This window comes from Cucumis melo, chromosome 5 (assembly GCF_025177605.1).
Source record: "Cucumis melo cultivar AY chromosome 5, USDA_Cmelo_AY_1.0, whole genome shotgun sequence".
Taxonomy (NCBI): domain Eukaryota; kingdom Viridiplantae; phylum Streptophyta; class Magnoliopsida; order Cucurbitales; family Cucurbitaceae; genus Cucumis; species Cucumis melo.
In genome coordinates, this window is record NC_066861.1 from 15,636,479 (window position 1) to 15,657,073 (window position 20,595).

At 33.0% G+C, this 20,595-nt stretch overlaps 1 protein-coding gene across 2 annotated transcripts; it reads left to right on the forward strand.

The window, feature by feature from the left end:
* The first annotated feature begins 6,271 nt into the window (after nt 1-6,271).
* Nucleotides 6,272-15,241, forward strand: LOC103485822 (protein PELOTA 1). Of its 2 annotated transcripts, XM_008443542.3 has the most exons (16): nt 6,272-6,480; nt 6,681-6,763; nt 7,355-7,433; nt 8,082-8,156; nt 9,060-9,116; nt 9,620-9,665; nt 10,187-10,262; nt 12,220-12,295; nt 12,417-12,449; nt 12,583-12,651; nt 12,818-12,924; nt 13,026-13,098; nt 13,220-13,258; nt 14,036-14,130; nt 14,520-14,626; nt 14,951-15,241. In XM_008443542.3, the coding sequence occupies exons 1-16, from the start codon at nt 6,430-6,432 to the stop codon at nt 15,022-15,024; spliced, it is 1,140 nt and encodes a 379-aa protein (XP_008441764.2). In that variant the 5' UTR covers nt 6,272-6,429; the 3' UTR covers nt 15,025-15,241. The 2 variants fall into 2 exon arrangements, with proteins under 2 accessions (XP_008441764.2, XP_050940369.1); XM_051084412.1 differs by lacking the exon at nt 14,951-15,241 and having other exon boundaries at nt 6,291-6,480; nt 14,043-14,130; nt 14,520-14,632.
* The last annotated feature ends 5,354 nt before the right edge of the window (nt 15,242-20,595 follow it).

The window sequence follows — 20,595 nt, forward strand, 5'->3', positions numbered from 1 at the left end:
ACAACTTTCAATATATGCAGAAGATATGATTTGAGAATCCTTAAAGGAGAGCCGCTCAATGAATATAAGTTATTTAATATTCAATAAATGCAATAAATGTGTAGTGAATTACCTTTTTTGTAAATGATATTTGTTGTATTGGTTTGACAGATATATCCTATAGACCAACATGAATTTGAAGTCCACTATTGTAAGGAACAATTTGTCGTCAACATTTTAAATCGGACATGTTCATGTCGTCAGTGGGACCTTGATTTGATCCCTTGTTCACATGCATGTATAGCATTGTTCACAAGGAATCTTAATCTCCATTGATACACTGGTAAGTTCTACTATGTCTCAAATTTGATAAACCTGTACAAGAAGGGGATGCATCCTATTGGTAGTGTAAACCAAATTAGGAATACGCACCAAGGTGGCAATGATGGAATACTTCCACCGCAGCCGGAAGACCAAAAAAGAAAAAGTTTACTTCATTTTTAGAGAAGAAAGTCACTGTTCATTGTAGCAGATGTGGTAAAAAAGGTCACAATTGCAGGTCTTCTAAAGAACCCATTTAGTAATTGCCTTGTTTAAGAAGTAAAAGGGATAATCAGTTTATATTTCGTTTCTAATTGTCTATATTCATAGTTGTATTTTCTTATCAAGTTGGTTGAATGATTCGTTCAAATAAGATCGGTCTTTTGTTCATTTAAATACAAAGTATTTCTTAGGTATGTTGGCTAAATACACTACATTGTATTTACCTGTTTTAAATTCAACTACAGTTATGTTCAAAATCCAATGTATTCCAACTTACTTAACAATTATCAAATAAGCATGAATTTATAAGTTTTGTAAAAACAAATATCTTAGTTCAACGAAAACAACGAATATTCCAATATATTCTAGACCCCTAACAAAAAAGCATAAAATAAATATTTCAAGCTTGACTTAGATGCAGATCAAACGATGGCCATTCTAAGGATGAATTCTCTATATCCTTCCTTGGTGCAACTACTTTTTCTCTTAAAGCATCTATCCATATTCCCGTTGAAACTGGTGTAACCTCTCTATACTCTTTAGCATTTGATCTTTTCATTCCCAACCCTTCCTTTGTGTTGTTCAACTAAAAAAAAAAGAAAGTCCATGAATAGGATAACAAGTTATAAATTACGTATAAACTAGATTATATGCTTACATGTTTTAGAACAACCCTTGCTGGTGCTCTATTTTCCGCCATATTTGAAACCCTATCATTACTCGGTATTTTGCCTATAATCTATAAGTTATTGGCAAACAAGTCTCTATATTAAGTATGTTATTACCATTTTCGAAATGTTGAACCAACTTTTATACTAGATATGTTATCACCTTGGCCATCTGTGGTCTATGTTTAATTTTGCCAAATGCTGGTTACACATTCCTCAACATTCTTGGGGTTGAATTCAATGAACATTGACCCTACGCATTCTTTAATATTTCTCAAGTATTAATTAAAGATACCATTCATATACAACAATTCACAACGTTTCGAAGGAATATGTAGTCAACCCACACTTACAGCCATTCACATCCTTATAGGCCAGATTTCAGATACAGCCTAACTGTTATCTCAATTGCCTAGATACAATAACCATACGCTCATTCTATATTATATCTGTCCATCCATTAACTGATCTTCATAATGTTAAATGTTTCACAGCAAGCCATTCAATGATATTCATAATGATAAATGATATTCAATGATATCCCTAATGATAATTACCCAGAATAACACCGTAATCAACACATACATAGTAATTACCAGCATTCATTACAAAAAACAGTGGCAACTTGTAGATAACCCAAAAAAACATTCATGTCATCGATCACCACACACTTAAACTAACAGTCAGCCTACTACCACAGTTAAAGGTACAAATTCAATGTAGTTTATACTATAGTCATTAAACATACACAGTCATTTAGTATAATAAGCATACACAGTCATTTAGTATAATAAACATACACAAATCCACAACTATACCGTTCTTCTCCTCTGTTCTTTTTTCTTGACTTGTCATATATAACACTTTCATCAATTAACCATATCAGCCTGTTTATCTCCTCATATGTTTCCTCCGTGGCCTATTACAAGTATGTACATATTAGTCTATAATATGTATTATATACATCCTCAACATTTTGATTTTTTTCTTTACCTTATACTGCGAAGATTCTTTATCTCCAGCTGTTGGTGGTGTCTCTGATTTTTCCACTTTAGATTGACCACCATCGTGCCCTCTCGAACTTTCTGCTCGACTTTCATCCATAATCCCTTTTCCGTCTTTGTCTTCATCGTCATCCCTTTTTCCAAGCACCGTTCGATTGCTTGAATCCAAGTTCAAATCTTCAACATCATCTTCTTCTTGGTCCTCCTCCACCTTGTCAAGGTGCTCTTCAAACGCCCTTGCTCCCTGCGCAACAAATACAAACCAGATACACTGTATTTGTTAAGATTCTGTTACACGCACACATATTATTAAAGTCTACACAACATGCTTACCATAAATTCATGGGTGTATTGGCCACCCGAAGAACTACATTGTTGGCTCCTTATTGCTTTCATTATTCCATTCATCTTCTGCACTAGTTCTTTAAATCGATTATTCATTTTCAACTCCACACATTTAAGAAACTCAAGAATACCTTCCACACTTGTCTCCATCCTCTGTTGGCTATTCTTTATCTTCTATACCATTTTCCTCGGGATATTAATCTCACTTCTAGACGGCATGCCTCTATTCAGCGAAATAGAGGCTATGTGGTCAGAATTCTTGGTCTTTCGAAGCTCATCCTCTGCTTCTTTGAGTATGTCTTTTTCTGTCTCGATGAATGGTGCGAAGAATGGCATTCCCACTTCATTTGGGGTTGCGAGCATTGGAGACACTTCAAGCTGTTTCAAAAATGAACAAAATACTCTATAAACAAAACTATTATGAATATATGAACTACTACAAATTACGAGATTTACATACCGTTGGCGAATCGAACACTTTCTGTTTTAAGTCCTTCCATTTGGGTTGTGTGTCAGCTGCCCAATTTATAATCCTAGGGACTTCATTGAAAATCCTTGTTGCAAAGAAGTTGAGCGGAGTACTTAATGTTGGGTTTACCTCATAAGCCCAAGCGAGAATGAGGAAAACAAACCCCCATATAGAAATACCCGTTTACCCCTTGCTACAAACAACCCCATTCATGAAGTCCACTAAGAGTTCAAAAGCAACTCTACCCCACGGGTACCCATCAAATACTTCATCATCATCTACCATAATGATATGATCCCAATCTACACTTAAACATTCTTGCTTAGGGATCAAAAAACTCTCTAGAAAGTGCAATTTGGCCATTTTTATCCTATCATCATCAGTTCTAGCAGTATTGAACATAACATTCAAGTACTGCCTCGTCACAGTTTTAAGATTTTCAAAATATACCCCTTTTAGCCGCCCACCACCCTTTATATCATCATGGTTAATATAAGGAATCTCATGGCATTTTAGGCCGGTTATAAGCGCAAATTCTCTCAACCCAAACCTTAAAACTCTTCCTCCTATTAGAAATTGAAGCTTACTAGTCGATTTGGGTTTGCACATTCGCTGAATAAGGTGCAACAACAATTGGGAGGATTGGTTTGTTATGGAGAGGTTTAGAAAGTGCCTAAATATGCCCTCCCTAAACCTATTAATCAGCTTATCTCCAAGATTTTCCTTAATTTTGTCTACTATTGTGCTCTTAATGTGTAGATTGATTTTTAAAGGCTCGTTTCTTCTTTCAGAACACATCAAGTAGACCGAGTTCTAACATCGATTTGAAAAAATCATCAATAACCACACATATATCTATCACATATAATTGATTAACACTAAAGATATATTGTAACTACCACAAATTAAACTCAGACTGTGAATGCATTCAATGTAACAATGTAACAGAACATGGTTTACATTTGTAATAAAAAAAATTTGCTTGATTGGATGCACTATATACACATATCTCATATGCACTAAACCGATAAATACACTGTCAACATAAAAGACAGTCAACATATATAATCGAATACATTATCAATATAAAATAACATACAACACATTCACACTTTTCATTACCAATTTACACATACACTGTAATTAACTACATCCCATACAATCAAGTACCCTAACATACAAAAGACAGAAGCCACATATTCAAAACACATACAACAGAAGTACCATACAATACATCTGTAACACTACAAATACAGAGTATCTAAATTACTCACATACACAGAAATAGTTACCTCAGATTTCTTCAGATTCATTAGGGCTTTTCCCTTTCTCCTTCTTTCTTCTCTTGCCTTTTTTTCCTTTTTAATAGCCTTCACCTAGTTTATAAAACCAAAATTTGAGGTATGTACGTAAAATAACATACACCAATATGAAATTACTTGCTTACTTTCTTTCCCTTTTCTCCAGCCTTCTTTCTTTTCCTAGTATCTGAAGGTATTTCACTCGTCGATGAATTCGAATCTTCACCCACGACGGTCTCGTCTTCCTCTTCTTCATCCTGTTCTTCTTCATATTATTTTTCTTCATCTTCTTGATCTTCAGCTTGTTCATCTTCTTCCACTTCTTCTTCTTCATGTACTTTGTTCTTCTTTTCGCTTTCACTTTTCGTATCATCCTGTTTGTCAAATTTACAATGAATTTATACAGTACATAATTCATCCATAACAAATGTTTGACTATTATACCTTTCCTTCAACCTCTTTTTGTTTTTTTCCTTCACCTTCCCCCTATAAACTCGCCTCCTCGAAACCTAAACAGGGAACAATATAAATAAAAGCTTAGTTGAAACCTAACAAACCACAAGTAATTGGAGAATAGATCTACACTTTACCAAACTCTTAATCCGCTGTTTCTTTTGGACAGTGGCCTTCTCTTTTTTTCGTTTCAGTCCTCACCCTCTTTTTTGAAGTTCCTAGACTCTCTCTTTTGCCCCCGGAGCCTTCTGCCATGATATCTTCTGTTCTCTGACATTTATAGAAAAACATATAAACATCTATAACTTGTTTATAATTACAGAAAACATGCATTTGTACCTCCTCAGAAGAACTCGATAGGTTTTGAATTCCTGTTGCCAATGATTTTCTAGAACCAGTGATCCACGCGGCTCTTAACCGATCACTTGTCCTTGTTTTGACTTCTCCCTTCCCCTTTTTCATCTTTATATTCTATAAAATTTAAAAAAATTCAAAAGCCAATATATATTTATATATAACTTCAGAATAGATCCCAAGTAACACTCCTAAAATAAAAGGCGTATCTGTTCACATTTTATGCCCTTTATTTTAGGAAATAAAAATTATGAAATTAAAATATAAATATGACTATCTATGCCATTTGAAAGCAATTTGAAAATTTGTAAGGTGCGGGTGGAAAGCAATTTGAAAGTTTAAAGAATCCAAAGGTGCGGGTGAAATTTAAACAAAAATTAGAACCGGAGAATTAAAACTCGATATTTTTAAACAAAGCAAGAATCCAAAGGTTGAATATGCAGAAAACACATACATGCAGAAAACAGAGCAAGAATCCAAAGGTTGAAGAAGAAACAACTCACCGATACTTTGCACAATGCGTGGTGCAAACCGATTAAAAAACGAAGGGCGTGAAGACGACGGAAAAACGACGATGGAAGACAAATCGACTGTGGAAAAACTAAAGAGGAAGCTACGGTCGAAAAACGAAGGACGTGCAAACGGCGGAAAAGTGACGGTGGAAGACAAAGCGACTGTGGAACACAAACGAAGGAGGAAGCTACGGTGGAAAAATGGAAGAGGACACGAGGGTGGAAATGCGTCGGGAAGCCTTTAAAAAACGGAAGTTCCTCGAAAGCTTTTAAGAAGTAAAAGGGAAAGAAAAACTAGGGTTTTGTTTGAAATGTGAAGTGGTTGCATGTAGAAAATGTGATGTTTTGTAGAAGATGGTTTATTTATTTGGGAGGGAAAATAGAAATTTGAAGGTAGTGTGTATTAAGTACAGCGTATTTGCGATTCTTTTTACTATTGTATTTAAGAGTCTATATTGTAAATTAGGTAGGGGCATTTAAAGCATAATTGTCTCATTTATTACGTGGAAATTAAGAGTTTTGCTATTTTGACAATTTAAAAAAATTGTGAACGTTAGATTTTGCTATTCTTTTAATCGCCCCAAAGAAAAAATAGAAAACAATAAACAGAATAAGGGTAGAAAATGTTATCAAACGGAACCTAAAAGGCGAGAAAAGAATAGTAAGTTAGAGGTGTTGATGTGAATTGGGCATTTTGATCTGGGTACTAACCCTCTCTATATGTGATTGAAGTTCGTTACTCTTACAATAGAGAGAGGCACTGAAACCTCATATTGGAAATTCAGACTCTCTATTGAAATCATGAAGATCGTACGCAAACAGCTTGATCCAAATGGAGCTGGTAGCGTCAAGGTATTCCCAAAAAGAGGGGAAAAAAAAACTTGTTATACTCATTTAAGATTTCTAAATGAATTTCTTTGTAATACGCGATTCTCCTCGTCGTAAGATTTTTTTTGTTTTTTTTTTTTAAAAAAAAAATTTATGTGGAACCCAATTGATCAATATTCATTTGCGGCTAATTTCTGTTGCGGAATCAATCTTGTTGGGGGCAGATGGTGCCGGTTGATTCAGATGATCTATGGCATGCGTTCAATCTGATAGCTCCGGGAGACACTGTTATGGCTGTCACCGTTAGGTATCTCCTTCTCCCATGCTCCACTTCTTATTTCTATTTTAATGGTTCTTGTTTTAGTTCTATTTTATTTTGGGTTTATTTTTCTGACGTGAGTTTGGATGAAAAATCAGTTTGACCACTTGCAGTTAGCTAAGTAACTAATTCTCAGCATTTGAACTTCCAGTTTTGTTAATTGAACCCTAAATTTTTTCAAAACTACAAAATTCAAAATTACTCACCAATTAACTACTTAATTATACAGATATCGACAAACAAGATAATAAGAAAGGAACCAAACCACAAAAATTCCCAAACCCAACTTCGGAAAGGTAAAAAACCATGCTACAAAATAAAGCAGGTGAAAGGACGCTCCAGCTATAACTTAAATGCCGAAATCTAAGTTCATATTTATCCACAAATTAAAGGGAAGAAATGAAAACTAAACAGAGGGAACTAAACAGAGTTTATTGAGCTTAGTTCTTATCCAAGAAAAAAAAAGGAGTTTATTGAGCTTAGCATGAGTTAATTACAGGAATAAAAATGAGTTCTCCTCCGATTTCTTTAGGCTTCTTATTCATATAACTCTTTTGTCATGCATATGATTGATGACAGAAAAGTCATCAAAGAGAAGGCTTCTGGAGGAAGAGATGCAGAACGAGTGAAACTCAAGCTAGAAATAAAAGTTGAGGAGGTATGAAATTCTAACAACTTAGCATTAGCATGGCAAAACGAATGTAGGAATAAGTGATCCTGTGGGAACTGCTATAAGTTCTCCATGATAGTTCAATAACTTATAAAGCATTATTTTTTTGCACAAGGCACTAAGAATAGTTAAAACTTAACGGGAGTTCTTAGGCTAGTTCAGCACCGTCCAGGATATGTTGAGCTTCCACTACCTCTGTTCTGTTTGTAAATTTTTCTTACTGGAGATAGATAATATATTAATATGTATGAGGTAAATATCAAAAGAAGATGATAAGTCCTCTTGAAAGAAGAGCCTAAGTAGAAGTAGCAACTCCCGTTTGTTTTCAACTAAAAATTCTAATTTGAAGTGGAAAATTCACCCAAACTTTGGATGCCAAGATACTGATGGATTTCTTATCGAAGCACCCTATTTTATTCACTATATCCTTATATAACAACAATAAAACGTAAGTTTGTAACCCCAGAAACCATTACTCAGAAATATGAAATAGTGATAGTAACTTTTTAGTTTGTCATTATGAATTTCATACTCACACATCCTTATTCGGCATTTGTTTCGTGTACAATTTATGTATTGGAATTTCTTTGAAGCTGCTATCCCATATAATGCTTGTTCACATGGGACATCTTTTAGGTGGCAGATTATGACAAAGTTGGCTCTATTCTGCGGATACGTGGAAAAAATATTCTTGAAAATGAGCATGTGAAGGTAACTACATTTTCTTATTGTTTTATTATTATTATTATTATTATTATTATTATTATTATTATTATTACTTAATAACAAGAAACAACTTCTCATTGATACTGTGAAAAGGAAAAAAAGGAAAAAAAAGGAAAAAATGTTAAAGGGATAACAACTCAGAAGGGAGTGAAAATGAAGAAAGACAAAAAAGAAAAAATAAATAAATAAATAAAACAAGAATTTAGATGCAATTACAATCAAATATAGTTTGGAGAGTGACATATTTTATTGAATTTATTTTTATAAATAGTCAAACTTTACTTGAGAAAAATGAAAGAGTACAAGAGAATATTTGGGCTATGTTGGAGGAGTTCCTTTTGCATCCACCTCTCAAAGAGATAGTCCAGTTTAATGGCTTGCCCCCGTGGTTTGGGACATTTGGGGTGAAAGGAACAAGAGAGTTTTTAGAGGTCTTGAGAAGGACCCTTACGAGATTTGGTCCTCAGTGAGATTCTATGTTTCTATTTGGGCTTCAATTTCAAAGTTGTTTTGTAATTATTCCCCTGGCAACATTTTGCTAAGTTGGAATCTTTTCTTGTAGTTGTATTGTTTGTGTGGTGATCTTTGTTCACCCTTTCTGATTTCATTATTCTCAAAATAACATTGCTTTTCTAATAATAATAAAAAAGAGTACAAATTTTTTTTTTAAAAAAAAAAGTACAAAAAAATATTTATAGAAAAGAGCTCACAATAAGAGGTCCCACTAATGAAATGGACCCCAGTCAAGTCCAATAAATCTTTCTAAAGAATAATATAGTAAGTTTTGCTGTTATTAATTTAAGTGATTTTTCCCTAAAAGATCAGCCATGTATTATCGTTTTGATATTCAGTGATGAGTTAGTTTATTAATGCTATGTTTCATTTCAGATTGGGGCTTACCATACTCTAGAACTTGAGCTGAATCGGCCATTTGTCTTGAGAAAGGTAAAATTTTGTTTGTCCTTCAAACATTTGGTGGTGTTTGATATAGTATGAGGTTCCATCTCAAAACCTCCATTGGCAATGTGAGGAGTAGCTCATCTATATTATATGGAATGTGAGCCCCATTAGTTTTTCCAATGTGGGATTCTCAACATCTCCAACAGGTGACATATACTATTTTCTGTCCTCCCAAAACGTTGCTTTTCTCCATCCAGCGTACTCCCCTCCAAAAAGTTAAAACCTTTTAATAGATGGTTTATGTTTGAAACTTAGAGTGTCCCACCCCGGCCTCGATAAGAATCTCATTCTTTCCCTTAGTTTTGATTCTTTTTAATTGGACCCGTTTTGCATATACCTAGCTAGTTAGTTTTCTTTTGTTGGGTCCTTTTGCTATGCTGGATTTTGTCTCTCCCTACACTCTTTTCTTTGTTTTCTTCTTGAAAGACACATTCTCATTAAAAAAAAAACAAATTATTGATGAGGAGAATTTTTTCTCCATTTTCTAGGATGTTTGGGACTCTTTTGCACTAGATGTACTCCATCAAGCTTCTGGTATGTTTCTGGGTAAACTGTTTCTGCTTCTGTTATGATATAAAGAAAATGTTGTTGAATTGGTTGCATTAAATATACTACTGTGGATTGAGTTTCTTCATCTAGAGCGCAATTACTATTTTTGAGTTCAACAGTATGTGTTGGTGAAAATTTGAACCTTTGGCATTTTGGCTAAGGATATAATATGGTAACTACTTTTAGTTATTCTCATGGTGGCTAGAGAGAAATTATTATTCATAAGATATCAATATGGTTGATTTTATTGCTGAATATATTGGACCACATGAAGGTAAATTTGATTTTAAGTTTGTTTTGAGATCAGTGTGGAAAGAAGTATCTACTGTTTCTGTTTTTGAAATTGTTAGGGCTCTTTCACATGAAAAATCAAAATACTTCTTTAGAATGCGATCAGCTAGCTACATAAAGCGTTTCCTTTTATATAATTATAATTTCCATCTATGATAGCTTTTAGTATATGTCGAGGAGGCTGATGAATGGTTGCTGAATTCTCTAAACCTCAGATCCTGCTGCTAGTGCTGATTTGGCTGTGGTTTTAATGCAAGAAGGACTGGCGCATGTTCTCCTTGTTGGAAAAAGGTAAATTTATTGTTGGTGGGATACCATTTAGGTTTTACCACGTATTGTATGTAAGTAGTCATTTTGATATATAGATGAATGAAAATTTTTTCTACAGCTTATTTGGAAACATTGATCAATATTTATTTATGGTCAATTACACTTTTGGTCCTCGAGCTTTCAAGTTTAGTGTCTATTTGGTCTCATAAAATTCTAAAGAAGCACTCTAGTAATTGAGGTTTGAAAAATAGTTCTAAATGGTCCTTAGGGTCAGTTTACTTAACGGAAAAATGACAGGCAGTTAATTGGTGATGAGACTGTACTGATCTGTCAATTTTAGGTGAGCTGACTAAAAAAAATTTTTTTCTTACTTGGTATTTTCGTGAGCTAACTAAAAAAAAAATTTTCTTGGTATTTTCTCTTTCTCCCTTTTTTCTCTCATCCCTACTTCTCCATTCTTTGCTTCCCTCCAACAGATCTTGCTGCGCGTTATCTAACTCGTGCATTTATTTCTTACCTAGTTGAACTCAACTTACTACTGCTGCTAGTGTTGCTCCAATTATAAAGATCAGAAGAATCACTCAACTTAACTCTTCTATCATTATTGAACAAATTAACATCAAAATCAATCACTTGAGGCTTAAAATTTTTCAGGGAATTTACCTCTCGCCACCATTTTGCACATTGAAATTCCTCCTCTCCTTGCTCCTATTTGGGACAAAAAAATTACTCTAAATAGAATTGTTGAGCGAAAGCTTCACAAGATTTCTTGTTTGCAGTGTTGGGCGTGTTACACTTTCTTTGATTTCCGTGGTATTTCTTTTTTATTTAAATTATTGCTTGTTTATTATTCTAAGGACGCAACTTTAGAACGCAAATAAAAGAGGAAGGTGAGTGGGTTTTCTTTAGTTGAGTTTTGATAGAGGGGAAGTGGTGGGGAAAAAGAGGATAGAAGATGAAGACGCATGAGGTCTACTGTCTATCTGGCAGCAGTGGCAGCGACAAGATATCCTGAATGAGGAGGGAGAGTAGAGGAGCAGGAGGGAGAAAGATTAAAGGCGACATAAGAAAAATAAATAATTTAAAATTAAAATTTCTTTGTCAGCTCTTTTAAAAATGACATGTGACTAGACTCCATCACCAATTAATTATCACGCCATATTTCTTTTAGGTGTATTAGCTCAACTAACTGTAGGGACTATCTAGAACTATTTCTCAAGCTAAAGGGACCAAGATTTGAAATTTTAGGACTAAATAGATAGACATTGAACTTACATTTCAGGGACCAAAAATTTAATCATCATAATTTTTAATATGGAATCTATGTTAACAATGTGGATTGTAGTCTGCTGCCGTTGTTCTTTTTTGTGTACAAAAATAACTGATTTTACAAAAGGAACGGAATACTTAAAAAACTTCCAAGAATTCTAAAAGAAGAATAAATTAAATTGGACACTACGAAGAAGAATAATTGAAAACATTTATATGTCAACAGAAGCCAAAATTTATTAGCAAAAATACAAACCACAAAAACCAAAAGGAAAAAAAAAGGCAAAAGAACAAAAAAAAAACACACATGATCTTCATGGCGAAAAAGGTAATTTAGCATAGGTATTTGCATTTGGAAAATATAGTGATTGGAGAAGTTGAAATTTGATATACTCCATAATTAATTATATTTTTGCCTGCTATATTTTCTACACCAATTTTTCTTTTGTACTTTTTGAATTGAAATTCTAGTTCAAGGGTCCAAAACGTGTCTAACAAGTCTGAGGCATCCAAGTGTTCAGTTGTATCAGACATGGACACATTAGCCAAAATTAAGTTCTCTGGTTCATATTTCCATTGAAACTCTGGTTCTCATCCAATAAAAAGATCAATTTCTTTGTTCTATGTTCACTTTTTGTGAGAGTGTTAATCTAACTATTGAATTGCGATGTAAGTGATTTTGGTTTTTTTGTGCTTATTTGTATCACAGTATGACAATTACTCGAGCTCGAATAGAAACTTCAATTCCTCGCAAGCATGGGCCGGCTATTGCTGGTTATGAGTCAGTATGGTTCTGCTATCTGGAGTTACTTTTCACTTCTCTTAAGATCAGTGTAGCTGACGACTTTGTTCTAGTCGTTAGTAGGTTAGAAACTGATATCTCCAAATTTCTTTTTTCTTCCACAGGCCTTGAGTAAATTCTTCGACAATGTTTTGCAGGTATCTCTTATCAAAACTTTAAGGTTTTGCAGGCCTTAAATAAGTGTTGTAATGCCTTGACTAAGTTCTCACGTTATTAAACAAGATTAAGCGAGCTCTTTTAAGTTCTAACTGGTTTTTATACTTTATGTAGGCTTTCTTGAAGTATGTTGATTTTAATGTGGTGCGCTGTGCAGTGATAGCTAGTCCTGGATTTACAAAGGTGTGCAGTAAATCCAAAATATTTTAAAATTGAACTTGAAAACGTGCATTTAGAACTGAACTTTAATTAATTTTTTGTTTTTGTTTTTGCAGTTTGAATTACATTGGTGTGTATGTATATTTTTATTGTTATTTTATTTTAGTTTTGGTTTTGCTATCTACTTCAGGACCAGTTCCATCGACACTTATTATTGGAAGCCGAAAGAAGACAGCTAAGACCTATTATTGAGAATAAATCTCGCATAGTTCTTGTACATACAACCTCAGGATACAAGTATGGTCCATATTTTTCTCTCTGACGCTGAAGTATTTAAAAGAAAATTAATAAGTATATGCGTAATCTCAAGTAGTTAATGGTTTTCCTTTTCTTGATAGGCATAGTTTACGAGAGGTTTTGGATGCTTCAAATGTCATGAATATGATAAAAGACACTAAAGCTGCTCAGGAGGTTCTTTACGATATTGCGAACTTCAGTGCTTCACATTACAGCCGTGCTCTAGTGTGCATTAATGTCCTCAAGTTAATTTCCTTATTCCATTCTTCTTTGTGTTCTCTTTTCTTCTATCTAGGTGCGAGCTCTAAAGGACTTTTTCAGCATGCTCTCTAATGTGAGTTTCCAGTTCTGCGTTTTATGCATTGAAGTTTTTTTTTTTTTTTTAAAACACCTATCATATTGGTAAATGATCTTTAGATATTTTATTTGTATGTAATAACATCTTGTTGTTGCCTCTGCATTTCTTACTTTAACTAAGACAATCTTATAGACACTATATGTACTTCTCTGTTATCATACTTATGGGACATTATTCTCTTGATTCCTATTATAATAAGGTGATCTAATCTACCAGTGGAACTTAATTTGAGTTGAATTCAGATAAATTTAGAACTGGGAAGGATGTGAGCCTAGAGTTATCAACTCAAAGAAAGATGTCTTGATTTTGGGAAAAACGAGATCTTTTGAAAAGGATTACTCCATTTATTGGTTGGATATGGAAAAGCTAAGGGGATTCTGTTTAAGAGTATTTAAATTTCTCAAAGGACATTTGAGGTTGAGTGACGTGTCTAGTACTCTGAATCATTTTAATAACACCTTGTTACTGTCCTGCTTCATAAACATCCGTGAGACGTAAATTGATGTTGCATTTTAACCGCTGATATGTATGCACGGGTATGAGTAAGATAGGAGAACTTTCGTACTGTAGTTGGCGATCTAAGGTTGATTGTCTAATTCTGCTTAGTTTAAAAGATACCTTAAGAATATTATGTTGCAATTTGTCTTCTTTGAATCTGGTCGGTGGCTGAAGAGAACATTCCTGTTTTCTTACATTTATTTTACATGCCATTTCATTCTGTTTTTCCTTTTGAACTGATGTCGCTGTGTGCAGGATCCAGACCGTGCTTGTTATGGACCGAAACATGTGGAGGTTGCCCATGAACGACTGGCTATTCAAACGTTGCTCATTACTGATGATCTCTTCAGGTGATGTTTCCTTTGACCATTTTATGATGAGTTTCTCTGCACTGTTGTGTTGATTTGAAATCATTTTAAGGGTGTCTTTAGTTTAACTTTTTAAGCGTTTAATTTGGAACACTTTCAAAGTTCATTTTAAATCAATTTGATAAAAAGGTTTAAATAAAAATAACTTTTGTTTTCTCTATAGTCTGACCAGAGACTCCAAAATATGGAGTGATTTGGAGGCTCAATTTTGTATGAGCATGCATATTGGATGAAATTCAACGAACATCTCATGCAATCTTAGTTTTCCTTTGAGATTAATCGTACTTTTCAGTAAGGCGCATTTGCATAGAATAAAACATAAGTTCTCAATTTTACATGGTGGTTTATTTTGACAACATAACATTCTGCAGGAATAATGATATAACGGAGCGACAAAAGTATGTCAATTTGGTTGATTCAGTTAGAGATTCGGGTGGCACTGTTCATATATTTTCATCCATGCACGTCTCGGGGGAACGTAAGTATATGTTTGTACACTGATAAAATTTGCAAACTGAAAGGGAATTTGAAACCATTTCTAGAACACAGAATGCAATTTCAAAAGTAGTAACACGCATGATCTTACCCTTTCATCTTTACCCTATCTGTTGGATGAATGCATTAAATGGGTATTGTTAATCCCTCAGGAACCTGTCTTATTTCATATATATATGTAGTATTCCTTTTTTTTTTTTTTTTTTTTTGGAGAAATATAGTATTCCATTTAACCAAGCAAAAACTTAAGGGGCGAAAAAAAGAGAAAGAAAAGTGCACTACTAACAATTTGTTGTGGAATGAACAGAACTTGCCCAGATAACTGGAATTGCAGCTATCCTACGATTTCCTCTGCCGGATCTCGAAGACATTGAAATGTAAATGTAATGTGGTTGAATTTATTACAATGTTATTTTGTTTAAAACATTAATTTATGGCCATTGGCCTGCATATAATAAGATGACGTCTGTATCTTTGTATTGTTCTAAAATTTGTAGATTGAACGAACAGTCTACCCCTAGATTATACTATGTGTATATGTTTAACTTTCAAAGTATATGTCCTATTACCGTACAATAATAATATTTGTCATTTGTCACTTGGCTTTTAAGCTTCCAACCTATAAAGCATGAATACAATAAAGCATGAATACAAGATAAAAAATACTAGGATGTGGATACGTTGAAGATACATTTAAAAAAATCCAGGATATATGCATATTTAATTTATATTTAAATGCAATCCACTTATAATAATCATAAAATGTAAGTTAATAACAATAATACAAAATACAATACAAACATTAAAAGTTGGAATACAATAGTCAATAACATTCAAATAGAAAAACTTGGTGGCGTACCAAGGCTAGATCAATAAGAAAAGAAGATGACCAGAGGGAAAATTATGAGGATAAATAAATGACTTCTTTGAATTATTTCCTGCAATCATGCAAGATTTTGTGAGGACTTAGACCTGAAAGTCAAAAAATTCAGTTGGGGTTTGGAAGGTTCTCTTAAAGGACCCGGTGGCTGACGTGGAAGCTTCTTCAAGGTTAGAAGAATAAGCTTTTTTTCTCTAGGTAGAAAAGAGGTGTTAATTTTTTATTTTAAAATAAAAAAACATTTCGTTGATAAAATTAATAAGGAGAGACTCCAAGCACGAAAAGGTGATTACAAAAAGAATGTCAATTGAAAACTAAGACATATAGGCTAAAGTTCTTAAAATAGTGCCCAATTTTGCACCAATAAGAAGTCATGGACAATACAATGTCAAAAAAATAAGTAAAAGAGGAAAAATAATCTTGGAAGAGACGCTCATTATGCTCGTCCTATAAAGCCGAAAAGAAAATTCGAAGAATAGCCATCCAAATAACATTTTTACAGCCAAAAAACGGGTGGCCCACTGTGAGGGAGGTAAGTATGTAAAAAATATTGTTGAAAAGAGTAGTAGACCATCCAAAAGCCTTCAAAATGAGATCCAAAAATTGTTGAGCAAAAGGATAATGAGTAAAAGATGAGTAGGGGACTCAACATTAGCACAACCACATAATACACCAAGATGGAGAAATATAAGGTATACAACGTTGGAGACGATCAACAATGTTAATGGCTTTATGGCTAAGCTCTCAAAAAAATATTTTAATTTTCTTTCAGAAAATGATCCATCCAAATAACATAATAAGAATCCATTTCAGAAAGCTTAGAAAACTTGGCAAGTCATCAATAATAGATTTCATAATAAAAGTAGATGAGGAATCAATAGTCCATCTCTAAGAATCAGACACCATACGAAATCTAACAAAAGACAAAATTGTAGACAAAGAGGCACATTCCTGAATTTCAGATTCAGTAAAATTACGCCAAAAGTGCAAGTCCCAAGTGTCGAAATCACAAGGCATGCTTCACCAACATAAACATCAGAAATACAATAGAGATGGAACAAACAAGAAAAAAAACACAGAGAGCATACCACAATCATACCAACAATCTTTCCAAAAAGAGATAGTGTCACTGATACCAAGACAATGTTGAGTTTGAGAAACTATAAGGTTAGTAGTCCGACAAATGGATCTCCACAGAGATTTTAATGACCTTCTAATAGTAGATGGCCAAACACATGAGGGATAGCAGTACTTAACCACAATGAGCTTACGCCACAATGCATCATGCTCATGTAAAAACTTCTAGATCCATTTTTCCAAAAGAGGAAAATTTCGATGATAAAAATTACCAATGCCAAGACCACCAAAAAACTTAGGGCGTTTTTGTTGGACTTTTTGTCCTAAAACTCGTAGATAGTAAATATAATCCATTGGTCATTATTAATAAAATGTTTTATTATTATTTCAATAAGTGTTATTGACTATATTATTAGTTTTGTCTTAATAACCTAAATCCAATAATCTAACATCATAAGCTATTTGATGAGTCTTGAACAGTATATAGAGACATACGGGGCTTTAGTGGAGTGTACACACAGTTAATGAATATTGATTAATGTGGTTAATGAGTTTAGTCAATTAATCTCATATCATTGTAGCTTCTAATCTGTAAGTCTATTAGGTCCTCTTCCTAGCTCGTAAAAGGTAATGAAATTTATTTCTATTGGTTGTAATTTGAAATGTTCAAATTTACTTTGGAAATTAATATAATTTATGGTGATACATTAGAATATAAAGTTTATATTTTAATTAGACTTTAATGTATAAATTTAATTTTGGATGTGATTCAAAATTAATTTATGAGAGAATAAAAGGAATAATTCAAATATTAATTTAATGAGAATTAGATTCATACTAAAACTATAGGTTAAAATTTAATGTGTATATGATACATATTAAAACTATAGGTTATGAGAGAAATTCATGTTTGAATATGATTCAAATTTGAATTAAATTAAATAGAAGATATTTAATTTAGAAATTAATTGGAGAATTAATTAATAGTTTAATTTATTTTGATTTAATTAAATTTTATTTAATTAAATTAAAACTATAGTTTATGTGAGAGATATTTATTTAAATATGATTTAAATGAAATATTAATTAAATATAATTTATTAATTATTGAATTAATTAATTATTTATTTATTTTAATATTAATATTAATTTAATATTAATTTATTAAATTAACACGGAACGTGGATGGTTTTCTCACGTTCTCAGGAGTTACTGTTACGATTCACAGAAGAGTTTTGTGATTTTTACGTACGTCGTTTTCTTTCTGAAATTTTTTTTCTCTTAATAATTTCCTCCTTCCAATTTGGTTCCCACAAACCATCTCAATCCAGGGAATATGAAGGTTTTTCAAGTGGTGGTGCTAAATTCAGAGACGTCAACGATCGTAAGTTTCCTCTTCTTTGTACAATCTGAGAACGGTTATTAAATCTTTGTACACTGATTTTGAAGAAAATAGGAAGCACAAGGACAAAATCTTCTTCCAAAACTATTCTTTTAATAATAAATTTGAATCTAATGTTGTTGTAATTTGTGTCCTAGAAATCGTACTTTGTTATTTGATTCAATAAAATTTATTATTAAATGTTATGATCTTAAAAACCAATAAATTTAGGTCCCGCGGCTATTTTATTGAGTTTGTCAAATACATTTGAACTTTATGTTAAGACATAAACATGGATTAAGTTCAAGTTAATAGCCCAAATAGTCTATAGTGTATGAATAAGGTTGGGCGCCTTATTCAAGAAGTGGCCCACTCCGTAGTTAGTACAAACGATGTAATCCTGAATTGTTCATGTAGAGACATGGGAGTGGGGGCGTCCTATGTAAATGGTTTCCATAAGACTAGAACCACGAAGTAGTCACTTTTAGTTATAACATCGTAAACTATAAACTGACTATTTCAATTATGATGACCAAGGTAACTTGATCTTAATCCTGAGCTAACTATGAATTTCTGTTGATTCGGTAGTATCCTTAGATCTGCATAGGTGAGGGCAACTCAACATCGCTGGCCCAATAAGCATCTCATTTCAGGGGCAAGATTGAGTGGATAGCTAGGGACATAGGGTGCAAGATGGAATTCACTCCTACCCACTTCTGGGATAGTAGATAGGTTATTCCCTTAAGGACTCAATCCAAGTCTTGAACAAGGGGCCCCACCTTCTCATTGGCCCGAGAAAGATTATGGTTTATAGGTTGGACCTTAAACCAATTGTTCAATAGTGGATCAGTGGGTCTTAAGGAGCAAGACGTAATCTTGGGGGTAAAACGATATTTTGACCCAGCCAAGATTACGAACAACCTGTGAAGGATAGACTTACCCATTATGGTTATATCAGGTGGATAGAAATATATCTATAGTAAGGGGAGTGCAACTAAGAGTCTTTAGTGGAATGACTTTTTAATTAACGAATGTTGATTAAGTTTGGTCTAAAAGAGTTTAGCCAGTTAATCTCGTATCGTTGGAGCCCATGATCTATAGGTCCATTAGGTTCCTCTACTAGCTCATATGGATTCAACTAAGAACAAGAATGTTGAAGTAACTCGAATTATTTGAATTAAGATAAGAAAGAGAAATCGACAAATATATAAGATATAAGTCGGTAGAAATAAACTTTAAGCTTCTTGTTTAATTATGATTTAAATAAATATGAATATAGATTCATATTTAAAAGCTTTAAAAGTTTTGAAACGGTCAAAGTTGTGAAAGTCAACTTGTTGATTTTTAACTTTGAGAAACAAAACTTTGACTGGGTTTATATTCAAATATAATTTGAATTTTAGAAAAATGAATGCAAATTCGTACTCAGGATGTTAGAATTAGTCAAGACGGGAAAATTAGTAAAAAGTCAAAAAGTTGACTTTTGACTAAGAAAAGTCAGTTTGACTTTGACTTAACTGGTCAATTGACCAAAATGTCCTTTGACTAATTATTCTATTACTAAATGTTAATGGGCGATGTGGCAGCCTATTGTGAATTAAAGGCCACTAATTTCATTAAAGGGTTAATGAAAAGATTAGGTGTTGAACATATATGAAATAAATTGCATGTAATTTGCATGTAAATTTCATATAAAACTTCTCATTACCGAATGAGAAAAGGATGAAGTTTTCTCTGAAAAAGAACACCTAAACGATATGCTCTCCATATCTCTCTATATTTCACTTCACAAAACCGAGTCCCACAACTCTATTCTTGGTCCTAAGCATAGTAGGTTAGCTTGGTGGTTGTCCTTGTTCGTGATTTTTAGGCAGAGAAGGAAAAGAATTCAAAGAAGAAGCCCATAACTATAAAAGGTAAGTTCTTCGTTTACCTTTTTGGCTTTTCATTTAAGACCATCACATAGCATGTGCATGTTAGCTTTTAAATCGTTTAGATGCATATAGAGTAAAACATGATCTATATATTCCGCTGCAGCATGCCTCTAGTGGTTTTTCCATCAAATGCTACACCATTCTATTTAATATTTACTATATGCATTAAAAAAACATCAATAATAACTGGCTTTATTACTTAGAATTTATTATTTTCACATCGTTTTTCAACTCGTTAAAGGAAATTTGTTCAACCACGACGAGCATAGCTCAACGATTTCCTTAAAGCCAAAAATTTAAATTCTACTCATATTTTTTTGTACTTCAAAATGAAAAAGAAATATGTTCTTAGATTCCATTTAGAACCATTTCTAAAGTTAATAGTGTTGGATTTTCAAACCTTGGGATTAGATGGACATTGAATCAGAACATTGGGAACTAGATGATAAAATACAAAAGAGAATATTTCTTAAATAATTTATTGCCCTATGTTTACACCTTACCTATCATCTTTCCTGTTAATTATTTGTCACTTGGAATGTTTACCCAAATTTGAAGTAGTATATATATACACACACATATACATATATATTTATTTATGTGTGTATAAACATATATATTTTCATGAGTATATAAACATATATATGTATAGATGTTTCCACTACTACAAAATCACTAGC

Bases quoted from the DNA above. Each gene is read 5' to 3' on its own strand.
- LOC103485822 (XM_008443542.3), top strand. From the start codon at position 6,430: ATGAAGATCGTACGCAAACAGCTTGATCCAAATGGAGCTGGTAGCGTC. The intron at 8,157-9,059 runs GTAACTACATTT...GTTTCATTTCAG, and splicing joins TTGAAAATGAGCATGTGAAG to ATTGGGGCTTACCATACTCT. The intron at 13,099-13,219 runs GTTCTTTACGAT...TCTTCTATCTAG, and splicing joins ACACTAAAGCTGCTCAGGAG to GTGCGAGCTCTAAAGGACTT.